Source organism: Choloepus didactylus, chromosome 17 (genome assembly GCF_015220235.1).
Source record: "Choloepus didactylus isolate mChoDid1 chromosome 17, mChoDid1.pri, whole genome shotgun sequence".
Lineage (NCBI taxonomy): Eukaryota > Metazoa > Chordata > Mammalia > Pilosa > Megalonychidae > Choloepus > Choloepus didactylus.
This window is the reverse complement of record NC_051323.1, coordinates 66,762,444-66,788,035: the sequence shown is the minus strand read 5'-3', so window position 1 is coordinate 66,788,035 and position 25,592 is coordinate 66,762,444. Positions and strand designations below refer to the sequence as shown.

The 25,592-nt window shown below is 49.0% G+C and overlaps 1 protein-coding gene across 3 annotated transcripts in view; it reads right to left on the bottom strand.

Moving 5' to 3' along the window:
• Positions 1-25,592, bottom strand: part of NPAS2 (neuronal PAS domain protein 2) — a 164,137-nt gene that overhangs the window by 22,248 nt on the left and 116,297 nt on the right. For all 3 annotated transcript variants that reach the window (XM_037806901.1, XM_037806899.1, XM_037806900.1), the window contains exons 5-12: positions 25,449-25,538; positions 18,264-18,384; positions 17,141-17,254; positions 6,674-6,792; positions 5,903-5,985; positions 5,095-5,201; positions 1,989-2,136; positions 133-214 (exon numbers count right to left, since the gene is read on the bottom strand). In XM_037806901.1, coding sequence (XP_037662829.1) covers positions 133-214; positions 1,989-2,136; positions 5,095-5,201; positions 5,903-5,985; positions 6,674-6,792; positions 17,141-17,254; positions 18,264-18,384; positions 25,449-25,538 — 864 coding nt within the window. The remainder of the gene's footprint in view (positions 1-132; positions 215-1,988; positions 2,137-5,094; positions 5,202-5,902; positions 5,986-6,673; positions 6,793-17,140; positions 17,255-18,263; positions 18,385-25,448; positions 25,539-25,592) is intronic.

Below are 25,592 nucleotides of genomic sequence, written 5' to 3'. Positions count from 1 at the left end.
ACGGCAAGGGCTCAGTAACAGAAGAGGTTCTGTTTCTGTCGTTAGGATTTTTATTCTAACAATACATGGAAGATTCTACGGGGCCCACTCTGCCTCTGTCCCCCAGCCCCCCGAGAGCCCCCCGAAGCGTACCTTCAGTGCCGAGGGCTGGGTGGCCTCAGGAGGGTCTTCCAAGGCCAGCTCCTGCCGCCTTTCCACCCGGACGTCCGCGTAACTGATGAGGAAATCGAGAGAGCTCAGCGGGAGCTGGGGCACCACGGAACGCGGGCTTGCAAGGGAAAGCGGGGTTCCTTCCACAGTGCCCACTCCCCGCTCCCACCACTGAGAGGGCCTGGACTCTGTTCCTTGTTTGAAGGAATGTGTTTCCTTCCATGTCTAAACTCTACTGGAGTGGTTTCTAATATTGTGTTGGAAATATTTTCTTTCTCTTCTGTTTTTATTTGCTTTTCCTTATTTATTTATTCCTTTCCCCCACCCTCGACATCTCTGGACACAACTGTCTTTAAAAATCTATTTTCATCTAGAGGATAAGCTTCATCTTTAGATAATTAGAAGCCGGTCATAGAACCTGCTCTGTCTGGCCTGTGCATATGGAGGTGTGGCACTTAACTGATTTAGTAATTATATTTCTAAGAAAGTTTTCTCTCAAGCAAACCCAGAACCAGCAGACCCAGACCACTGATGCGTTGTGGGTCCCCTTGTTAAACAGCTTGTGCCAATCATTCACCGTGGTGCGGCTGGCCCCAGCTCTCCTCTGCCTCGTCTCTGGTGACGAGGGCCAGGTTGGTGGCCTTGGCAAGTGGCCAGACTCTTGGGCCGGCAGAATACTCGTTGCCTTACGTACTCTCTTGGCTCACTCCCTATTTTCTTGGGGATTTCTGGGACCTGGGAGGTGGAGGGCGGAGGGATCGAGTTGTTACTAATGTCCAGCCTTTCCTTGGGGGCCGAGGGGCCCTCTGGCAAAGGTGCAGGCTGCCGTGGCCCTGGGCAGGTCTGGCTGTGGAATCAGGAACCACCGGCTGCTGGGGCTCCCGAGGGTGGGCTGGGAGTCGAAGATCCAATCCCGAGAGTGGGCATGAAATGTGGACTGAGCAGGGTAACTGCTGAGAAAAATAAGCATTTCTCCTCTCTCCCCTCGCCATTCAGTAAAGAAGAGCAATTTACTCAGGATGCGTGTGCACGCGTGGGTGTAATGCACATCTGTAGAATGTGGTCTTTCCTTTTCATGCTCTCCTCAAATCTCTTCTCTAGACTAGTCTGAAACTGATTTATGCTCTGAAAATCTCTGTAGTCAACGAACAAACAAAAATCACAAAGGACAAAGATGATGTTTCTCCATTACCTTTGGGAATTGTGACCCTACAGGGGACGTGCATCTAGAATGCTGGGATGTGCGGCCTCCTCTGAGACCCTGCTCCCCCACACTGGGACTCGGGGGTCCCTGAGCCCACCAGGAGCCCTCTCCCACTGGCAGCCTGGCTGCTTTCCCAAAGGTGCCTCAGGTGCCAGGAGGGGTTTCTGAAGCGTTAAAAATAAAGGAGAGTATGTGTTTGAGTTATTTTGAGGCAAAATTTTAATTTTCTGCTCAAAACAGCAGTAAGGGAAGGCTGGAGGACGATGGCTCTAGAGGAGGGGAAAATACCTAAGTAGGTCAATAAAGCAGTAATTTACTAAGCGATAGCCTGGCAGCCCGAAAGCCTTCCCAAGGCTTCTGAAGCAGACTGATTTAAAACTCAGATGAGTCCTCAGCCCTGGGAAAACAGTGCCAGCCATGTCTCTGACAGGGAGACGGGCTCCGGTCATTACTCGCTGATGCGGACAGCAGGACGCGAGCCCAGCTGAAGAACTTGAGTCCCGGGGCTGCCCCTCAGAGGCTGGGGATACCAGATGCATCTGCAGACCTGACTCAGTCACCAGGCCCCCCACCCCGCAACTACCGCCAGCCTCGCCCTACGAACGAAGCCCTCGCCGCCCGCTGCCCACTGTACCTGACGACCGAGTGTGTGCACACAATGAACTCGGGCTTGGAGTTCCACTGGTGGTAGGTGATGTAGTAATGGGTCTGCAGCCATATCCACTGCTGGCCTTTGGTCAGAAACCGGTAGCAGCACGACTTCCCCTTGCCGAACTGCATCACTGCGAGTAGACAATGTATTCTATATATTATGCATGTTGATATAAAATGATCTCTTCCTAAAGTTACTATTAAAATACATTTAAAAAAAGATACTAGCTGTACTGGTTTATACATATTATGTCCCCCAGAAAATGCCATGTTCTTCGATGCAATCTTGTGGGCAGACGTATCAGTGTTGATTAGATTGGAATTCTTTGAGTGTTTCCATGGAGACGTGACTCAATCAACTGTGACTGAAACGTCTGATTGGATAATTTCCAAGGAGGTGTTACCACGCCCCTTCAGGGTGGGTTTTAATTGGATCGCTGCCGTCGTACAAAGGAGTTCACAGACAGAAGGACCTCAGAGCAACTGGGAGTGATATTTTGAAGAGGAGCTGCAGCTAAGAGAGGAAAAAATGCCCCAGAAGCAACATTTTGGAGAATACCATTTGAAACATAACTTGGGAGCAAGTGGACACCAGCCACGTGCCTTCTGAGCTAACAGAGGTTTTCTGGACGCCATGGGCCATCCTCCAGTGAAGGTACCCGATTGCTGATTACTTACCTTGGACACTTTTTGGCCTTAAGACTGTAACTTTGTAACTGAATAAACTCCCTTTATAAAAGCCAATCCATTTCTGGTGTTTCACAAAATGGCAGCATTAGCAAACTGGAACACTAGCGTTCATGGTTTATTTCCCCAGTGGTGCTGTGTTTTAAGTGAGTATCAGTCTAATGGTAAACTCTAATGAGTTCTTGAATGATGGAAATATCATCAACATACTTTCCCAAATGCTCAGAAACTTAAAAAGATCCTCAACTCAGAGCAGATGTGAACATATTTTCAAAGTAGAGGTTTAATGAAAAGGAGGCCCAGCCTTTTCTGATGGTCATCTTTCCACGGCAGGTGAAACTGGGTTTGGAGCTGCTGGGAGTCAGCACAGGAAAGCTTCCCAGACTCTGGGAGAATTGGGCCGAAAATAGAACTGCCAGCCAGCAACCTTTGGAATGATTCTGATTCTGAGGCTGTCAGTCAGCAGTTTAAACTTAGTCTACACAGTTCTAAAATACAGACAGTCTTCTACAGACGCCTTCCATCCGCCCTCCCACCACCCCCGGGCTGCCTGCTGGTGGGCTTTCGCTGGGCACATCCAGAATGAAATGGAAACTGGTGATTCGTTAGCCCGGGCAGGGCAGGAAGCTGGACTTGAGGTCCAAGGAAGTAGAAAAATGTTGATTTTATTTTCACAGTGCCTGGAATTTAGCACCTCTTCATGCAAACAGTCAAGAGGAATCATAGCTAGGAGACGAACATGGCAAAAGGAGCTACTGACTTGGACAATGGACTCTGAAGAGGAGAGAAGCCCAGGAGAGAAAGGACATGAGATCAAAAAGTCCAGGCTGTGAACGGGGAAAACGCCCAACCACCCACACGAACAGTCCTTCTGCTACTGACAGTGACTCTTCAAGCCACGAACTTCCTGCACTCACAGAGTCAGAGCAGATAAAGGTATAAAGAATTTGCTTCTCAAATTGTAACGTGCACACAACTCACTTGTTGAAATGACTCTTATGATTCAGGAGGCCTGGCACTGGGATGCTACAGCTCTAACTCCCCCATGATCTCTAGGCTGCCGGCCCTAAGACCTCACTTAGGGGACCAGGGCGATACACTTTTAAAGGTTAGTCTCCAACTCTAACAGCAGATCCTGATGGAACCAAGCTTGTTCCTCCTTCAACAAGAACAGTGTTGCGAAGGAAGTCAGAATGGGTGCCAGACACAGACATTTATTAAAGCATAACGTTGGCAGTCAATTCGGGTGTCAGGATCCTACGGTAAGTGTTAGCACAAATGTGGCTGTTCAGAGCAAGGAGATGGCACCAAAAAATATGGCTTAAAAGGTTCGTTCTTGAGTCCTCCTGCTAAGCGAGAACCTGGATGTGTTGGTTGAATTATGCACCCTGGGAAAAAAACATCATCTTAATCCCATTCCTGTGGGCATGAACCCATTGTAAATAGGACCTTTTGAAAATGTTATTTTTAGTTAAGCTGCAGCCAACTGAATCAGGATGGGTCTTAATCCTATTTAAAAGGCCACGAGGAAGGGCAGGGAGTCAGAAGTCAATGGAACCCTGGAGAGAAAGGAGAGGACATCACCGTGTGATGGGAAAGCCAAGGAACCCAAAGATTGCCAGCCAGCCAAAGGCTACCGACAGGGAGGAAGCCAACCCTCCAGCCTCTGAAACTGGAGGCAACAAGTTCCCATTGTTTAAGCCACCCCATTGGGTGGTGTTTGCCTTAGCAGCTTGGAAAAAGAAGACACTGGGGATGCTTATAATTGTTTCTCCCCCCACATGGTAGCCAGTGTGGTCCCCTCTTCTGGGGCAGAGAGAGAGCCTTCCCTGCCCCCTACCCTCAACTGGGTGAGGGTCCTCCCTGGGGGCCCCGGATATCCTGAGTACATCTCCTTCACCGCACCCCCCAACCCCTATACAATCATCTATTTATCAGACCATAAGCTCCTGCCCAGCAGCAAGAGATGCTAATTGTCCTTATGTCACAGGCACAGCTCAGCGTCTGGCCTACAGTTTCTGATCAACACATGTCTGGTGACTAAAGAACAAAGTTATGTGAATTTGGTTATCTGTCTGTAAAAGGAATTGCATAACGTTTTTTCATTCTTACTGACATCACAACTTTCTTCATTAAGATTAAACACTGTGCATTTCTGGGGGGTGTTGGGCAGGTACCGGGGGGGGTGGGTGGGGGTGCACAGAGCAACCCAACCAATTTCAGGTGAAAACAATGCAGGGTGGGGGGGCACTCTACCCCAGGACCCCCACCACATGGCTAGATCAATTTGGAGGAAACGAAGTCACCGGCCTCAGAAAGACACCAGGGAAGGAGCAGATGGGGGAGACGGGGGCCTGTGGTCAGTGCCCCCCGGGTCTGGGGTCTGGGCACGTGGTACTCACGGTGCTGGTGACATCTGGCCAGGAGCTCCAGGTCATCTATGTGGTAGTAGTCGTAGCCCGAGGTTCCCAGGACTTCAAAAGGCAGGTATCCTATGATGGGAGGGGCTCTGCACAGGGACAAGGGGGTCTTCAGTTAGAAAACGGGCTGCGCCTTTGAACACAGAGACCCCGTCTGCACATCCAGGGACCGCCCCCCCCTCCACGGAGGCCTCGTTTCTCGAGAACAAGAAGAGGAAAACAACTGTGCAAGGGTCAAAACCAGTGAGGTGGGATTCTCCAAAGTGCTCAAATGGTTTTTTAGTATTTACACATTCTGTTCCCTTGGCATACTCTGGCCCCAATAATAATACACTTTATCACAACCAAATAACTAAAACCAACTATAGATCAATTTGGCCAAATGCCAAAGTGTAATTAAAATATAAAGGGTTGGAAAGAGGGGTTTCCAGGTTTTAAACCACGAATAATGTTACGACAAGAAGAAAAAAGACTGGGCTAAAGGATCCAAAGGGTTTTGGAGACATAAGCTGAGAGCTTTTGCTGACGTCTGCTCCCACCTTGCTCGGAGCTGGGAGGGTTCTGGGTAGGAGGGGTGCAGCCCAAGGACGCCCCCCAGGCCGAGGCCTCCAGAAATGTCAGACCCAAACGCAGAACGGGGTCCATGAATGGGACAAATGCAGTCAAAGGACCACTGCCTCCCCTTTGCTGAGACTGACTCTTCCTACTTTCGGGGGCCTGAGGAAAGCCCGGCTCCCACAATCAGCACTTGCAAAAGTCCCAACCCAAATGTGTTTTTCTTTTTACAAACCTGTGATCCAGAAATAAAAATTTCCATTCCAAGCTATGCCTTGAAGTGAATTCCTCTAAAGGTTCTTCAACTATGCACATTTCCTGTATTAGAAGGAAAAAAAAAATTGCTGCTGGGATGCTGGATGCTCAGGCTTGGTTTGTTCAAGAGAAATCCAGGGTGGGTAACAGAAGTAAAAGTCATTTAGAACCAGTCTCCAAGTAGTGTTGGGCCAAGACGCCTCATCTGTGGCTAATTTCGGTATTAGCTGATACTAAATTTATTTCACAAGCTGGGGAAAAATACCTAGGGGCCAAAATGTCACACCACTCCCTTCCCATTAGCTGCCAGTGTGGTAAACACATGGAAACTGGCTTGTCATCTGAATCTGACTTGCTAATTGAAGGCAGCATTTGGGCCCCGGATGTGAAAGCAATCACAGAGGAGAGAACACAGACAGACTCTCGATTTTTTGGCGCTCAATTCTCATCCAGGCCCGCCCTGAGTGACATTAAAGTTGGCGAAGGGTCGGAAACTTAGATTTAAGGGGAGCCGCTCTGCAGCCGGAACAGCAGCGGAGGCTGCCTTCCAACAAAATAACTTAGGAAATTGGAGTTAGGGGAAAAGCATGTGTGGCAGTTTATTAGGAACAGAAGGCAGACATTTCAGATTTTTAGTCAGTGACAACTTCCTTGTAATTTTATTCTTTCTGATAAAGACAAGTAATTAAATATAACTAAATGCGACTCAATCTTAATTGCTCTGCGTGATGCCTTCTCCTCAGGTACTTACCTTTAAAAACTGTGGTGTTGCCAGACGGACAGTGGCGATGAAGCAGACCTCCTTTCCCAGTGGCATCCGGCAGGGCCGTGAAAGGATGCTGTCGAAACCATTACAGGAGGGGCTAGGCCCTGGGAGAAGAGGGGCCACAGGTCAGCCTGTCCGATGGCAACAGTCACCCTCACCCAGCATGTCCTGGAAGCCAGGTCTGCCTGTAAACCCTGTGAATTCTTACAACAACCCTGTGCTGCTATTATCGCCATTGCACAGATGGGAAAACCGAGGCACAGAGAGGTTAAGGAACTTGCACAAGGCCAAACAGCAAGCTAGTGGCCAAACTGGGATCTGAGTCTGTGTTTGTAGTCAACATCCTCCCTCTCCTCTCCCACCCACTAGTCCCATGGCAATGATCGTGAGCAGAAAATCTATCCTGCAAAATGAAAAGTCAGCCTCATTCTGCATTAAGGGTCTGAATATTCACTTCTACCAGTGGGTTAAGAATGTTTCCTAGTCAGGTGGCGTTTCTGAAGCTGGTGATCCCCAGGGAGAGGAGTGGCATCTTGGCATCCACTAATCCCCGTTCCCCAGGCCCCCGGCCCAGTTTTGGCACACCTGGGATTCAAGAGCTTTTGCCCTGAACCCCCTCTTAGGAGCCCAGGCCGATGCAGGGGGCTCGGTTTGGAACACTATGGACATGGCCTCAAGATTTAGGGTCATCCCCAGTGATCCACGGGGTCCAAGACAAAGCTTGCTAGTTCAGCATGTGGCACCGTGACGAGGCCTGCTCCCCTGGGCCACCTTCTTTATTCTCACAGGTCTGCAGAGACACTGATTCTCTCATTTCACAGACGAGGAAACTGAGGCCCAGAAAGGTTATATAACTAACCCGGGTTGCTCGGTGGATAAATGGTGGAGCAGGGACTCTGTCTAGGTGTCTTCTGACTCCAGTGCCGGCTTCTAACAGGGAAGAGGGGACTGCTCTAGGTTCACACCTGCCACCACGCTGAGGCCAGGCGCCCAGGGGTCTTGGGGGTGGGGGTACCAGTGAGCAGCAGCAGCTGTCTGCTTGGGAGGCTACAGACCTGTCTTCGGGTGACTCTGGAGAACACACCGGCCTTTCGGCCAGAGAAAAGTTCTGCTGTTTTAGGTGGAGTTTGCCAGGTGGGGAAAAAAAACTCTTAAATATGAGAAAAGTCAGCTTACCATGTACATGGAATTCTCAAACTTGGCTACACATTGGAGTCCCCTGGGACCTTTTTATTTAGTTACTTAGGCCCCAGCCCATATCAAACTATTCAAAAATGTTGGGGACGTAGCCCGGGAATTATTTTAAAAATTTCCAGGTTTACTGACATGCAGCCGGGGCTGAAATTCACAACGGTAGATAATCTTACCTTTGGTAGACTGGTAGATAAACATTTGTGTTTTCTTTTTAAAATGTAATTGATGATATCCTGAACTTTTCTGAACTTCTAGGTTTCAACATAGTTAAGTTTTCCAATTTAACTATGAGCACACTGAACACCAGAACCGACAGGCCTCATAAAATGACATTTGCAAGATTTCCTTTGGAGTTTAGCTTTCCAATAATTTAATTTGATACATTTATAGGTTTCTAAATGATTTTACACTGTGGTCTTCTATTCACTAAGACAAATAAATGTATTTTACAAAACATCTTCTCTGAATTCATCCACATAAATACTAATAATTATTGTTTCCAAACATAAATGTAAAGTGGGTAAAATACAAAAATAGCAGCCTGCAGAGGGTTCACATCTGTTATGAATTGGCTTAGACCACTGAAGATTAATTTACAGGGTGAGTCAAGACACTTAGCAAGGGAAAGGAAAACAATTTCATATGAGGGAGAGAGGTCTGCAGAGGTGAACATCTGCAAAATTAAAAAAAAAAGCATTTAAAATTTCCCCAGATGCATTTAAAATTTCTCCAGATGTGAAATATCCTCTGCTTGAATCTAAGAAACATCACCAGCCAGATAATGACCTAATAAGATTCTCTCTTTGCTTCCAGAATGAGGAGATCTCACCACCAAATTTCCTAGGACTTCCCAGGAGTTTAAGAGAAAGCTTCTTCATCTCTAAATGCTTCACCTTGTCTGAATGAGCCTCTGGATGATTAAATTCATCCGCTCTGTGGACAAGCACCTTCCTCGGTGATTTAGGGTGAGGGTGAGGGATGGGTGGAGCAGGGACCTGAAGTAGGAAAAACCTGCCGGAGACTTCCTGCCTCTTGTGATTTCTTCCACTGGGGCAGAGCCTGGGACCGGGGAATTCGGCAGATGTGCAGAGCTCCGCGTGGGCCGGCCCCTGCCGACAGAGGTTTACTGGTCCTTTCTGCAGACTTTCCACAGCTTCCAGGGCTTTAAATGTGAAGAGGCTCCCGGGGACTTGGAGTGATACTTAGCACTTAGAATAACTTCTCTGGCACTTCTTATCCCGAGGTAGTTTAAAAACATTAATTAAGGATTTAATTAGTTGTTCCAATTTAAGTAATAGAAAAAAAATGTATCTAATTACAACTGGCTGCCGGAACCTCTTGAAAGGATTAACCACTCAGTGCAGAAGCGGCCCTGTTTCAGCAGATCTCTGACGACTCTCAAACCTCTCCTCACCCCCATGTCAGTCCAAAACACACGTGTGCCCACACATACACACATGCACACACAGACACGGCACTCCCGAAGGACATGAAAGTAATGCTGTCTTGCTACATTCTTTTCCCTAGAGTCACTTTACTCAAAATTGATCTCCATCTTGCACACGGGCTTTTCCACAGCAGGGGACAGGTCTTGCTGTCCCTGCCACCAGCTCTGAGCAGGTGTATTGCATACGGCAGGTGCAGGGCTCAAGGTCTCTTTACGAAAGGGCCTCTTGTGAGATGACTTCCATCTCACATCGAAACCACTGCTTAAGGTCCCGTTTGGGAAAAGACTGATCCTGGGCGGTAACTCATGTGCAGACCCAGAGCCCGCCTGGGTGGCTCCCTAGCTGCAGCTCGGCCTGGTGCTGCTCAGGGCTGGTTCACACTGACAGCCGCAGGACGGCGGCCACAGCCACAGGACGGAGCCCAGAACACATGATTCTGGGTTCTGTTCCCCCGGCGAGCTCACTGCCTAATGGATGCCTCGCCACTGGTTGGAGGGGGGCCCCGGGCCAGAAAACAGCGGCAAACAGACACACGGCCATCACCACTCCACGGAAAACAGCTCAAGTGCTCGTTGCTGGTCTCATGCCTGGAGACATGCTCTATTTTTTGGCTTCGTGTTAAAACCATCAGCAGAGACATTGAGCCCACTCTTTGCTCTGGAACCTTCTAACGTCAGAGTCTCTGAAGTTTTGCCTTGAGCTGGCATTCCTGGGATTCCCAAACCCAGAGAATCCTGACGTTCTCTGGAAATGAAGAACGACTGTCTGCCTCTCTGGCACTCGAGGTCAGGCTTCTAAGTGCCCGATGACGAAGATGAGTCCCCAGATCAGTCATGACAAGGAGATAAGGATGAGCAGAGGTGCAAAGGGGAGCTCAGGCGGCGGGAGAACTTGTTCCAAAAGCATTAGTTAGTAAAGAGCAAGGAAGGACCAGAGATGGTGGTCAGCAATGTCAGTTAACAGCAGGAGAGGAGAAAGAAACGGAGAAAGAGGCTCTCCATGCCACTCAGTCTCAGTTCAGCCATCAGGCTGAGACAATGAACTCAGCTCTCAGAGATGGCCTCTGATGAGAAACCAGTTGCAACAGTGGCAGGGAAACACTGAAGTCCATGAGGAAAGTGACAAATCATTTTCTCAGCACTTCTTGCAGCAAACAAAAAGCAAAGCTGGCGGGGTGTCTGGGTGTGAAATGATGAACGGTATGGCTTGCTAAAGGAAGAACCAAGTGCCTGAATCCCATTTGTGATAAATGTCCAAAACATTTCAGCTCCACGTTTTGGAATGTGGAGGGAAAAGCATGAGAAACAGATGAATCACTATGTTCAGACTTTTCCCTGCAAGGTGTGCTTTACTGAATGCATCCTGTCCATTTTTTGGCCTGGGGTGTGGCCTAATTGCTTGGGTCAGGCCTGGTTCTCTTCTTCCTGTCAGTTCTGTTTAGCCCAGGGACGAATGATGTTGGAGAGAAGCCGAGAGCTACATGAGAAAGCTGGAGGTTTGCTAGATTAAAAAAAAAACTTACTCTAATGGGAAAATATGCATATTATTTAAATATTTCTTTTTTCCCTAGCATTCATTAGTTAAAATGAGTAGTTTTAATGGCCAAGCTGGAAGATGGCAATGGCATCAACAAGCTGTCTGCTAGCAGGCTGGTGTGGACGGGGCCAAATTCTGTATATGCTCAAGGAAATGAACCTGCCCAAGGCCCTTGGCCCCTGTCCTGCTAGTAGATACCTTGTTCACATTTTTATCACAATTATCCCCCAGCCTCTTCTGAAACAAGCTGAAAGATGTGGTTGACAAATGTCTGAGCCATTCCTCATGGCTCCATTTTAACAACACCCAAGATGCTCATTCAGGATGATGTCCTTTGAAACCATTTGTTCTTTATCATGGTCCTAACTCCTCTGCAATCTAACCTGGCAGCGATGGCCACTGCTGGGGAGGGGACGTGGTGCTTCTTGTTCAGGGGGAGGGTGCTCTCTGGATGGACAGATCAGGCACTCCTTCCACAAAGCCATCCTTGCTGTGCCAAATCCGGGTCACCATTCCCAGGGAGGTCTGGCATGCATATGCTTTGTTCTGTTAACTGAGACGTCTCGATAAATTCAGCTCAGGGGAAAAAAGGAAAAGAAGAAAAAAACAACCGAACCCATAAAATGAGGCAACCTACAAAAATCCCACAGAACATACGGAATTAAGGGTTGTAAGCTGAAAAGCCTCCACTTCTGCCAGTTTTTCCAATCTGGTTGTGTGGTTAGAGGCGAGTGGGTAAAATGAGGGCAGGGAAACTTTTATACTCTGGTGTGTGGTTTCTGGAAAGCCTAGAGCGGAATGTTTGCTGAGGGTGACCTATTTGGAACCACACCAGTGACTTTTGAAATACTGCTTTCTGGATTTCCGTCAGACACACTGAAATCCAAGTCTGGGGCTGGAGCCAAAGCTAAAATCAAGGACGGCATGGTTCCCGGCAGTAAGTTTTCTTTCAGGCACGGAATCTGTCCATTAGGACCCCATCAATCAGACTGTTGGCCTTTGAAAGTCATCCAGCCAGAAACTTCCCAATAAGAGTGTGGTGTGGTGGCTGGTACAGGCCTGGGGTGGGGACACTGGACTCAGTGTGTGTGATTTGAGACTCGAAGGGCTCCTCTTTCTAAGTAGAGAGGAAAAAGATGGCCTGGTCTATTTGTTTGAAAGCATCATCTTCTTTTTTTCTTTTTTTTAAAAAAATATCTGTTGTGGGACAGACATAGCCCTGAATAAAGTAATTTCATCTCAACTCGATTCTGGAACTAGCTGAGGTGCAGAGCAGAAGTGGCTGCTCCCCCAGCTGGCCGGCGTTCACCCCGACGTCTGACGGATCAGAGCGTCTGCTTCCAACGGGGAGAGGGTGAGGAAGGTGCCCACGGATCCCAGCTCAGATGCCTCCCGCAGCTGGGTTCACGGGCTGGGTTAGAAACTGCCCAAAAGTGAAATGCGTCAAAGAAAGGCTACTTGCTTGTCCCATTTACTGACAGATGACACATTTCTCTGCATTTAGTAAAAATCAAAGTTAGAAACGGCAAGCACGGTCATCCCCCCCACACCCTGGGGCATCTGTGGCGAATGATGATGTCCTAAGAAGTGGCAGATCTGTGCACACATTGAAGTCGGAGAAAATTCCATTTTGCTCCAGTTATTTGTGCAACAGTCACTGTGTTTACTCAAGCCAAATGAGCAGGGGCCACGGAGGAGGGGTGGGGGCATAATCGGCTGGAGAGTCTAGAACGGTCCCACTAGATGGTTAATCCAGTTAACAAGGGCTTAGCTTTTGTCCCTCTGCTCCCCACTGATTCCCACCACCTGAGCTACTGACGTTGGTCGGCAGAGCTGGATGAAGCCTGAGCGACCATTTGTGTCAGCGGGCAGGCAGGTGGGCCCTCATTATAGTTCTTAAGGGCCATCAAGAGCCCTCTCCGGCTCTCTCACCCTCTCCTCTCCACTCTGGAGCTACATTTCACTTCGTGTCCTCTGGCCAAAGTCCTGAAAATCCCAATAAATATGATTTTTGAGGAGTAATCCAGCGCCTTTATCAGCTTTGGGCCTAATCTGCTGATGAGATGAGCTCAGGATAGGAAGAGAGCGTGTCAGGAGGGTTCCTGGAGGGGCTCCCCCAAAGTGGGGGGCCTAGGAAAGGACATTGGGGAAGGGAACCTCTGGCCTCCAAGCACCCCAGAGAGCCAAGTGTGGAGAAATCTTGCTGGGCGTGAAACATGGTGGGGAGGGGGGCCCAGAGTGGGAAGTGGATGGGGGTCAAAGACGAATGGCCGTGCGTATGCACTGCTGCTTGGGAGAGCCCCAAGCATAGACCAGAGAGAGAGGTCACGGGCACCAGGAGTTACACACCAGGTTACCAGGCGTGTGCCCAGAGTATTTAACCTTCATTTCAGATTCAAGGCCCAAGAAGTAGCAGGAGCCCCCTTGGAAGCTGGCCCGCTCTCCCTGGAGCATGCTCTGGGTTCAGTCAAGGAGAGCTGACATTAGCTCCCGAGAAGGAGCGCTGCTTTCCCGAGGAATCACGTCTTTGATCTGCATCTTGGCTTGGTCCCCGACCAGCTGTGTTCCCCGGGGCCGAGACCTCCGGCCACAGTTTAGGGGAACACACTTCTCTCAGGTGCTTATTATTTGTGGGGCATGGACTGTGCTAGGGGTGGGGTGAGCACACAGAGCAGTAAGTGTCCCTGCCCTTTCTGTTCCACTATTTACAAAACTGGGAGCTGAATATTTGCTTCACAGGCGTCAAATAAAAACACAACTAGGCAATGCTCCAGAAACTCTACAGCCCAAGCCAAATGTTGGAAATTTCCCCTGCAATGGACCAGTGTAATGTTTCCTACTTAGTTCTTCAGAGGTGTGAGCAGGTATTCCAGGAAAACAAAACTGGTGTTCATGGTCATTTTTCTTCTGCATTTATTTACATGTGATTTTAAAAATCAGTGCCAGGCCCAGGCCTCAGGGGAGTTGCATGGGGTGGCGTGGGTGCAGAATGTCTAAGGTACACAGGTGTGGGCATCAGGTGTGCCAGGCATCAGGTGTGCCAGGCGACAGGTGCTGGGCTGTGGCATACATTTAGATGACTGACATGTGCATAGGTTTGGGGAGGAAGCAAAGCATTGGGGTTTAACGGTGCAGGTTCAGGGGTTGGAGGTCTGGTTATGAATTCGTGTCCCCCACTTCCTGCTTGTGGTCTTAACCCTTTTACGCATCGATTTCCTCCTCTGGAAAGGTGGGAAGGTACTGATAACACCCATCACTAGGTTGTTGGGAGGTGACTGACGACTGAGCCCTGTGCCTGTTACTTAGAATCAAGCACTCAGTGAGATATTTGTATTATCTCATCGCTCAGTGTTCACCGAGAAGTAAAAATATGGCTCAAATTAGAATTATTTCTTTTATTAAGTTAAACCATATTTCAGAGAGCAAAAATGGTTGAATGTTGGCAACTTCAGATGGCTCAATCTTAGAAACTCATTTGTCTCAGGCATTTTTTTTTCCATCTATTTTAATCCAAGTTAGAATTATATTTCATGTGTTCCACAACTACATTTGGGAACTTTTGTCTAAAGAAAGCCACCCTAACTTTGGTTTATATGACAGTCTTTGGAAAGAAGTCTGCACTCTTGGTTTTAAATTTTCCACTTTTAATGCTGCTCGCTTATAGCAGTAACAGTTTCCCAAAAGAAAAAAAAAAAAAAATCACACATAATTTCTGCACATTCTTTCAGGCAAACAAACACTGTCTCAATTTGAAGAGAAAATAAACCCTGGCTAGTTTAAAAAAAAAAAAAAAATCCCAGGTATTCTGAATTAAGGCTGCCAATTTCCTTGACATTTTCCAACACGTGATAAATGACAGGAAACTTCAAAGTGATATTCAGCAGCGTCATAATGAGATTTTTGGAAATGCAAATTCGTAAAAGATCTGAATGCTGTTTACCAGCCAATGTCAGGTCTGTTCCCTGTGATTCAGCGCAGGCACTGTTGGCCTGTGGCCACAGGGACAGGGTACCTTATGTCCCACCATCTTGGCCCTGTAGGCGCCTCTCCCTCTGGCCAGTGGTCACTTTGGACGTACTGCTCTTTCAGCAGCTGGCTTTATGGCCACAGGGCATGCATTTTAAGCAAATTCCAAACCACTGCTTTTATTAGTTCCAAGATCAAGCTGGTCTGGAGAGAGCAGTCACAAGTGAGAGGAGTGCCATTAAAATTCCTACGGAATGGCACCGTGTGTTAGAACGGGGCAGTGTTTCTCAAAGTCCGTGACCCCTGGCAACAGAATCCTGGGATCCCTGCCCAATTGCACCCTCAGAGCTCCTGAACTAGGATCTTGAGGGCAAGACTGAGAATCTGTGTTTTAACCTGCTGTCACACTCAGTGACATGCACGATAAAAGACCCTGTAAGGGGCTGCGTAGGCAGTTTCTTGAACTGGGCAGCTCAACGTGTAGCCACTGGCTTCGCTATCTAGCCCATTAAGCATCCGTCACAAGAAGCTGGGACAAGCCACTCAGATGGTCAGGCCTTGGCTTCAGCTGGCTTGGCCCAGGTTTAGGGGTCCACTTGGGTAAGCTGACCTCCTACTAATTCCAACTCCTGGGGCACTGTGAACCCTGGAGAGGGTTATTCTCAGTAAGCCCTCCATGACGGCCACGGTGCCCACTATGTACGCATAAGCTCTGAAAACTGGACCTGTTCACTGTGTAGCTGGAGCCCTTTACACAAAGCATGGTGTATTAGTTAGGGTTCTCTAGGGAAACAGAACCAACAGGAGATATCTGTAAATATGAGATTTTATAACTGTCTCACGCAACCGTGGGGATGCACGAGTCCAAATTCTATAGGGCAGGACGCACAAGTCCAAATTCTGTAGGGCAGACAGTGAACTGGCAACTCTCATGAAGGTGTCTGATGAACTCCCAGGACAGGCTGGCTGGCTGAAGAGGAAGGAAAGTTCTCTCTCTTCTCCCTTAAAAGTCTTCAACTGATTGGATTAAATCCAGTTGATTGAATTCTTTCATTGCAGAAGACATGCCCTTCATTGATGTAATCAGCCACAGATGCAGTCAACTGACTGATGATTTAATAAACCAGCCCTCTGGTCTATTAACACCATCACATGGCCAAGTGACACATGAACCTAACCATCACACATGGAGAGTCACACAAATAATGTACAGCAGGGGAGCATCTGAGGCTGAAGGAAAATCCTGCTCAGTCTCAGCTTTAGGACTCAGTACCAACAGTTTGATGGTTCTAATGGAAACTTGGGGCCTACGTGACTGGAGTAACAGACCCGACCGTGGGTCCAGAGTTGAACCGAGGGACAAAGGCCGCACAAATGGGCACTGCCACCCTCTCCTCCCACGTGGCTCCCACCTTCCCACCCCCTTGTTCCCATGGCTCATCTTTTGGTATTTGTTTTCCTTTGGTATTTTCCTTCTCTCCTCTCCACCCTTCCCTGTCAACACTTTCTTCTATTTTCTCCCATCTCTGGTGTTTGGTGAAATGTTAGCTCTTTCCAAGGTATTTGTTTTGCGTTGAGTTTTGAGGAGTGAAGCAAACAAAAACCAGGCCTTTGTGCACTGAGGACCACACCACAGACACGTGCACCGGGATCTTTTATTCTGAATTTCGGGCCTGTGGCCTGTGTCTCCATTTTTGAGGGGTTGAAAATAAAAATGAGTTTTTAGGTCTAATCTAGAGTTGGTGTCTCTACAGCCAGAGCAATTAGTTATCTGGGTAATTTCCAAGATGCTACTGCTTGGATTATCCCAGCTGGTAAATCATCCAGTGTGGATTGCTGGCCGATTATAAAACAGCCACTTAATTGTACAGACAGAACCTCAGCAGCAGAATTCCTATGTACCGGATTTTTTAAACACGTCAACTGCAGCACTGTAAAAAGGAGGATAAAAAAACGCAGAAACCACGCCACAATAAAGGCCAGTTTGGCTGAATGTGTAGGCTGAACCTGTTCTGTATTAACTGTAAACCGTTTCTCACCAGTACAGGATTATGTCATCAGCCTGAAGATAAATAAATGAATAACGTGCATTACAGTGGGACTCAGTGCACTGGCACAAACAGGTGTGGGAGCGTGTTCTTCTAGAGTGGGAGATAACATTGATGAGCACAAAAACGCATCTCGGGAACTCGAAAATCCAAACGCAAATAGGAACACCACACATTTCCCACCTCTTCCCATAGCGATTCTTAAGCCCCCATGAGCACGTCTGCACGATAAAAGCAATTATAGGACAATTAAAGCTTACCATTGTTGTAAGAGCGAAAATTTCCTACGAATTTTATGTATTCATAAGTTGGGAACTCCTTTGGGTTCAAACTGCCTCTCAGAAGATGGCAATAAAATTCTAGATCGTTGTCAGCTGGACCATTAGAGAAAAAGAGGAGAATGAGGGAATGTAAACATTACACACACTAGACTCAACAAGTAACATTTTTCTGAAAACTCTTTTTGGGGATGTGATCTGCAGATGGCCAGGATATTTCTCTCATTAAGACTGACGTCGGGACCCAGTTTATCACCTTTGGAGCACAGCGTTTTCTTTCCAAAGTTCACAGACATTTTACATCCTGTATTTGGACCCAATTAGCCTTAATTTGCTCACAGATGTCTATGGTTGGTTATGTCAGCATTGATTAGTTCTGGTTGTTTTCCTACGTTATATTAAAATAAAGCTATGCCCATAGAGCTTCTCTCTTTAATTTCATCTTTTTGCTTTGCTTTAAAATAAAATGAGATGTACGACAAGATGAGTTAATTGTGGAAAATGGAATGAGGGTTGATAGTGCAAGACGCTTTTGCTGCCTCTATAAATGTAATTTTATGGGCTCCATTAAGTGACACTTATGCCATTAGGTACTAAAACCTGCCTTTTATCCAGGCTGCCAAAGATTTTGATAAAAACTTAAAAATTCCATAAAAATGCAAATGTATATAAATAACCAGATAACAGCCTCAGGAGCTCAGAATTTGGATTTCTGGCCTAATTATTCTGTTTTCAGTTAATTAGTTGGTATTAGACAAATCTAGCATTCTAGTGTCCTACCAGATAAGCAGATTATTCACTGATTTTTGCACTATTATTACAATGAGACTCTCATGTTAAAAAAAAAAGAACTCTCTTGTCATATATGCAAAACTAATTATTAAACTCTATGCTTTCAAATTTTTCAACATAAAAGCTAAATGTCTTACATATTCCAAGCTCCAGTTTTAGCTTTAAACTTAAAATATACCTCTGAGGATCTTGGTTCTGAGTCACAAGGAAATTATTCTTAAAATTAGTCCTCCCTTCTTAATTCATTCTAACCTCTTTTCGAAAGCAAAATTATTATTGTTCCCTCTTGTAAAACCAGTAAAGTTAAACTTACATTTTAAGTATTCTGGGGAGGAAGAATCTGTCACCAGCATATGGGAAGAAAGCATTTTATAAACGTCTGAATGTTCTTGCTCTGGAAGGAAATTTAACAAATTCTGATCCATGACATCTGACTGAAAAAGAAAATAAAGAACAAAGGTCCACACTCACCAAGATTAAAAACAACTGAATGTTCAGGACAATTCAGAGCCTGTTTCTCAAATGAGAAGTTCACGATCTGATTTCTGTGAAAATGCTCAATAGGTATCCCTCTGGGATCTTGAACTGCAATCGAAAATGTTTTCCCTGCCCCATGGGTACGTGCTATGGTCCAGGGCCCAAGAGAGAGCTAAGGGTCAAGCCAGACAGACACACACGGGAAACAACCCTGTCCTTGGCACACAGTCCAACCTACCCACGGGAACGGTCCTGGGGAACAGATCTCAGGAGGGGTGTGGAGTGAGATGGGGTCTGCCAAGCGCTCCAGGCAGGGGGGACAACACCCATGAAGATGTGGAGCGGGGAGTGAGGATGGCAGCTCCCCGAATGGAGGAGGGGGTAGCAGGGAGGGGAGAAGCAGTGGGAGGGGAGGTTGCAAAGGAAAGTAGGGTCCAGATTACAGAAGACCTCAAAGAAGTGTGCCAGGAGGAGCCACTGGAGCGTTTTAAGGCAAGGAGAAGCAGTTTTGTGCTTGCACTTTTAAGAGATCCCTCCGAAGGCCCGAGAAGGGAGGGGGTACAGGAGGCCAGCGGAAAGAAGGCAAGACTCAGAGCCAGACGGGGCAGGGGAGATGGGGAGCAGGGAGACAGATTCCAGGGCATTTCATTCGACACCATTAAAAATTCAGCCAATCTTGACCGAGGGCTACTGTGCACCAGCTGCTGATGTAGGCACTGGGGAGAGATGGCAAATAAAACAAGCAAGAGGCTCTTCCCTCCAAGAGCCACCATTTTGGTGGGTGTGAGGAGACTGGGCCTGCTTGGGGACTGGGTGACAGAGAGGAGGAGGGGAAGGAGGGGCTCAGGCTCCTGGCTTGGACACACCAGTTTTAATCCCTATGGGCAAAGACTCTACAAACACTCTCAGTAGGTGGTGCTACCATTTTACTATTCTGGCTTTCTCCAAGTTCGTTCTCACACCCAAATAATAGATTTTTTATTTTACTTTAAGCCTCTAGCACTTTGAAAATGACAAATGTTCACAGAAGATAGTAGTCTTCTTAAAAATCTTTTGGATACTTGAAAACACTAAGTCACTCCATGGCCTTTACTTGGAGGGCCTGGTGGGACGCCCACTTCCCCTCCATGGTGGGGTGTGGCAGACAGCAGGCTGTGAGGGGCCCCTGGCCTCGTCCCTCCTGTGGAAGAACTGGGAGGTCTGGAAGGCAACGGCAGACCCTCATCTGCAGGCCCTACACAGACTCAGGGCAGTGGATGGAAGTGGGTGTGGTAGGACTGGAAGGTTGTGAGGGGGATGAGTTACTATATGGGAAGGGCTCAGAGCCAAGAGTAAGCCCTTTGCCTGTATTTGCTATTCTATTTCTATTTAAGGCATTCCCACATGTGGAAAACAAACACAAACAATGATAATTTGAAAATTTAAACCCTAGTGCTTAGCAGAGTAAATTATATCCACAATGGAACTGCCCCTTGAACGAGCTGACCTGTTTATGAAAATAATAGCAATTACGGAGACGAGAGGGAATGTGCCATCTGCAGCCATTTTCACAACGGAGTCAAGTCATTAAGAACACTACTTCTACGTCCGAGGCCCTTGGCTGCTTTGCCAGGCAGCTGGTCCTTTTCTGAGTTTAACTGTGGGCATGTGTCCTCCGTTCTAAACCGCTCATCGCTCACATTTTCCCCCAAGGAATCGCACGAGGTTGGGGATTACTTGCAAGTGCTGCAGGATATAGGCAACCATTTCCCTCTCTCTCTTTGAACCAGCAGAACAGGTTTCATTCCTTCCAGTTAACTTTGAGCCCGCCAAGGAGAACATGGATATGGGCTGGCCGGGATTGCAGGAAGGGACTGGAATGTTCCGGAATGTTCCGGAGGGGTGCGGCAGGTCTGGCTGGAGGCTGTGTCGGACCCAGGTTAGAAGGGGGAATGGGGGGAAGTTCTGGAGAAGTCTCACCTCGAGAAGAGGCAGGAATGGGCCAAGTCGGGGCCTTGGTCCCCTAAAGAACCAGGAAGCTGGAGATACATTTGGTACATTTAGATGCAGAACGAAGCTGGTAGCCAAACAATAAAGCTTTCAGAAGATATTACAGAGAACAGTTTCACAACCTTGGAGTAGGAAAGAGTCACTTAAGCTATAAAAAAGCACCAAAGATAAAGAAAGAATATCTGTGTTCATCAAAGACCCTACAAAGAGGGTCAAGGCAAGCCACAAAATGAGAGAAAATATTTGCAACACATATACAAATGTATGTACACAGCGCATACACAGAGGACTAGCATCCAATTCGTGGAGAGAATGCCTACCCATCATGACAAGAAAACAAAACAAAACAAAACAATCCAGTAGTAAAACGAACAGGCACTTCACCAAAAGAAGAGACCCAAATGGCCAATGAACACATGACAAGACAATCAGTCTCACAAGTAATTGGGCCAAAAGCAAATCATACTCCCCCAGGATACCTTCACACACAAGAATAACAAAAACTAAGAAGTCTGACAATGCCAAGCTGTGATGACGCAGAGCTCCCGAACTCTCCACCCTGCTGGCTGGTGGAGAGTAAACTGGTGCAACCGCAACAGACACAGTCTGGTGCTCTCTAGCGAAGGCGATGATGTGCATGTTCTACAATCCAGTAATTCTACATCTAGTCAATTCTCTAAGGGATGCTTGCAAACGGGTGCTGGGAAACACATACAGAATGTTCCTGAAGTTCTTTCTAAAAAGCTCCAAACTGTAATGGATGTAGGAATTGTAATGGAGTTCTACAGAGCAAAGAAAATGAGCCGGTGACAGCTACACCTAATAGCGTGCGATGGGTGCATCTCAAAAACATCATTTGAGCAAAAAAAGCTCCCCAAAGTTCATCTTCTATGATTCCATTTACATGAAGTTAAAGAAAAGGCAATACGAAATTACGGTATTTAGTGATGAATTCTGAGTTGGCAGAACCGTAAAGAAAAGGAAGGAAATGACTTTCAAGTCAGGAAAACGGTGGCTGCCAGGTGGAAGGCGGGGTGTGATAGGGCAGGAACAGGGAGGGGCTTCTACGGTCCTGTCAATTTTCTATTTCAGAGGCCAGTGACAGCTACCTGTGTGTTCACATTCACTCACTATTTTTCAATGTGCTTCTGGATGGATGAGTCATAAAAATAAAAAAGCACATAAAAATAAAAAAACCTCACTGGAGACTGAGATCCTTTGAATCCGTGGTCTCTCCTACACAGAGCTGCCCCCTAGCTCTGCCCTAACCTGGGGCCACTTCTGAAATGTTGACCTGGTTCTTCCAGCAGGCGAGGGCAGGGCTGGGAAGGGAAGGGGAAGGTTGTCTCCTGGAAAATGTGTTCCACGGCCTTGGCCTTGCTGCTGCCTCTCGTGCTAACGTGAGCCGGAGGCCCTGCTGTCCTTCCCCTGGGACCCCTGCTCCCTGCCATGACCCCTGCCAAGGAGCCTGGACCCATATTTCACTTCATATCGTGCACTTTCTTCTTGCTGGAGTTTTCACCTGCAGAACCAGCAGCAAAGATAATTCTCCAATTCTGTAAACACTTCTTGTTGGGATTCTTTCCCTTTAGGAGGTTGTGTTGCGTGCCCACAGTTCTCCCTTCTGAGCCCCCCACCCCACCCCTGCCAAGCTGTTTGCAACTGAATTCCCATTTATGAGCTCAGTCCCTCCTTCAGGCACGCGGGCACCGTGCTCAGGGCTGGGGATATAATTTATGCTTTAAGAGCTCATCATGGTTTGGCTCATAGGGCAAACATCATATTCATTAACAAATCAGAAAAACATTCCAGGAAGCTAATCTTTTAAAAAAATCAAACAAAGGTCCAGACAGGAAACACAGATGATGCCCACTTTTGGTGTCTCATTTGATTCTGCCTCATTCATGCTCTTTCTCACTTCGCTCCAAGGCACTGGGGCACACGTCCCTGGAACCCCCAACTGGGCTTTGTTCCAGAAGCCCCCTTTGACCCTTGACCTTATTCCTTTGACACTCTCACCTAGTCGTGCTCACAATTCTTCCTCTTCTGCCTTCGATTCTAGACACCTCGGAAGGTTACAATGTGCCAGCATTGCCACCACCTTAAAGTTTTGACTTTATCCCTTTGTCTTAAAATCACTTTCTGCTGCCTAGAGTTTTTTTCTTGTTTCTTTTCTGTGTCGAACTGGAAAAGAAGGCTCCAGGATACCTCATCAGGAAACTGCTATACAAAAGCCTATCGTGTGAATTCGTCATGTCTGGGTTTGTAGAAGTACGAAGGAAATGGAGAGAGACCAAGCCTGATGTCTCAGAAGAGGAAAGGAATGCCTGATGCTCTTTCTCCCCCATCAACAACTGCCCCCGAATTCCCAGGACACACCGGGGACAGTGGGACAAGGCCCCTGGAGCACCAGGCGGTGATTGGACATGACGCTGACAGTCCCGAGGGGTCACTGCTGCTGGGGACTGTGGCCTCTCCGTCCCGTCCCCACCTGACCTCGCTCAGCGTCTCCATCACCACCTCCCCTGTGGAGGCTGACCACTGCCCTTCACTGCAGTTACACCTTCTCTCCCTTCCTAACCCCCCGATGCATGTTGCAAACATTCACCTTTACCCTGTCCCATACAAAGTTCTGAGTGGTGGTTGAACACCTGGCTCTGGGGTCCAAGTGCCTGAGTCTAAGTCCCAGCTCTACCGCTTGCTGGCTGTGTGTCCTTGGGTAAATTACTTAACCTCTCTGTGCCTCAGTTTCCTCATCTGTGAGCTGGGGTTAGTACCAACCTCCCAGCATGGTTGCCAGGATCAATAATAATGACAGCAACAAGGCTCCACCTGTGCTCGGTGCCAGGCACTGTTCGACAGGCTTTCCTCATCTTAACGCATGGAAGGGACTCTCAACTGTGCCCTTATGTGCTCAGTAAAGGTGGCCATTTCTCTGTTACACACTAATGGCTCACCAGGCGAAATCTCTCATCGAAACTGCAGACCCTGAAGGGAGGACAACCTGTGGGCCGTCTGAATCCCTGCGGCATCCGCGACGGGAGCTGAGAACACACGGAGCAGTGCAGAAATACTAACAAGCTGCTCTAAAGGGAAAGCAGAGCTCCTAGGCTGCCACCAGATCCTCAGACAGACCCCAGAGCAGCGCGGCCGGGCGCAGGGAAACCGGGCTGTGACTGGCACAGGGAAACTGTGGAGCCCGACCTGACCTGGGGTGAGGTGGCACTCTGGGCCGCTGGCAGAGCTGGGCAGGTCACACCAGCCGGGGCAGAAGCTGCCCACAGAGCGAGGCCTCGCTGCACCTCCGGCAGGTCTGGCCGAGGGGTGGGACCCACAGACCCTGAGAGCATCTTCCCACCCCAGGGTTTCCTGTGCACGGGAGCACGGGGCACGCTGTTCCCTTCCACGGCACAAACCGGCCGCCCACCCGCTGGGTGCTGGGGCGGAGGTGGGGGTGGCAGGAATTGAGGTCAGGCAGGGTTTGCTGGGAGGAGGGAGAAGAGAGGACATTTTACCCCAATCACCTGCACACAGTCCTCCTGGCGGAGCTGCTAGCGAAGGTCAGGGCTCTGTGGGAATCAATCACGGAACAGCAGCACATGGGGGGCCAGCCCCCAAAGGTGGAGCCTCCACTGGATGGGGGCAGACCCGTGAGTTAATTCACCCAGACTCAGGGGGTCACCAGGGACCTAGCGTGGCTTATGTAGAGAGATGGAGGGACTAGGCAGAAGGAAGGAGGGAGGTGGGGCAGGTGGAAGGAAGGGGAAAGGGAGGGGGGAGGGAGAATGGAGGAAGGAGGGAAGGAGGAGGAGGGGGAGGACGGAGGAAGGGAGGAGGAGGAAGGGAGGGGAGGGGAGGGGGAGGGAGGGGGGAGGGAGAATGGAGGAGGAAGGGAGGGAGGGAGGGAGGACAGAGGGAGGGAGGAGGAAGGAGGGGGAGGAAGGATGGAGGGAGAGAAGAGGAACAAAGGAGGGAGGAGGGAGGACAGAGGGAGGGAGGAGGAGGGAGGGAGGGAGGATGGAGGGAGAGAGGAGGAATGAAGGAGGGAGGACAGAGGGAGGGGGGAGGAGGGAGGGGAGGGAGGATGGAGGGAGAGAGGAGGAAGAAGGAGGAGGACAGAGGAGGGGGAGGAGGAGGGAGGAGGATGGAGGAGAGAGGAGGAACGAAGGAGGAGGAAGGGGGGGGAGGAGGGAGTGGAGGGAGGATGGAGGGAGAGAGGAGGAACGAAGGAGGGAGGACAGAGGGAGGGGGGAGGAGGGAGGGGAGGGAGGATGGAGGGAGAGAGGAGGAATGAAGGAGGGAGGACAGAGGGAGGGGGGAGGAGGGAGGGGAGGGAGGATGGAGGGAGAGAGGAGGAACGAAGGAGGGAGGACAGAGGGAGGGGAAAGGAGGAGGGAGGGAGGGAGGAAGGAGGCTAGAGAGGCAGAGGGGATATTTTCATGGCCTCTGGATGGGCTGCACTTGCCGTGCCCCCATTCCTCTGCCTCCCCCCTTAGATGCCAGGGCTTGCCCTCCCCTCTGCCTGTCCGAGTCCCCCTCACTCACAAGGCCTCCACAGTCCAACAGCGCCTTCCCAGAGTATTTCAACCCTGGATCAAGTGTCAAAACCCACTTGCAATCTCCAACGCCTTCCAGTGGGCCCCAAACCACACCCTGACTCCAGCCATCTGGTTCTCCTTGCACAGTCAGCCCGAACTTGACCCGAGGACAGAGGGTTTTCCTTTGGTGGGACTCGGTCAGACTCCATCACGGCCCTGAGCTCCACCAGCGGGGCTGCGAGTCCCTGGCCGGTCCCCAGCTCCTGCTCTCCTTCCGACCCAGGACCTGAGCCTCGACCAGCACCCCCACCCCGAGTCGCCCTGCTGGTTCCAGGTCTGACACGTGCTTCTAGAAGCTTGACCTCAGACCCGTCCTGTCCCCCAGGCCACGTGCGTGCTTCGATCCCCCCACTTGCCCCTGCACCACCCCAATCTGAGAGCCCCAAGAAGGAGCTGGCCACGCGTGCAGGCCAGGCCGTCGCAGGGGCACTCACCGGCAAGTGCCCAAGGAGCGGCGTGATGCTGTCCGAGACGTAGACGATGCTGCCGTCCGTCGTCACGGCGATGAGGAAGCCATCCAGCGCCTGCAGAGAACGGAACACGGCATGCTCTTGAATAATGCTGGAATGGGGGAGCAG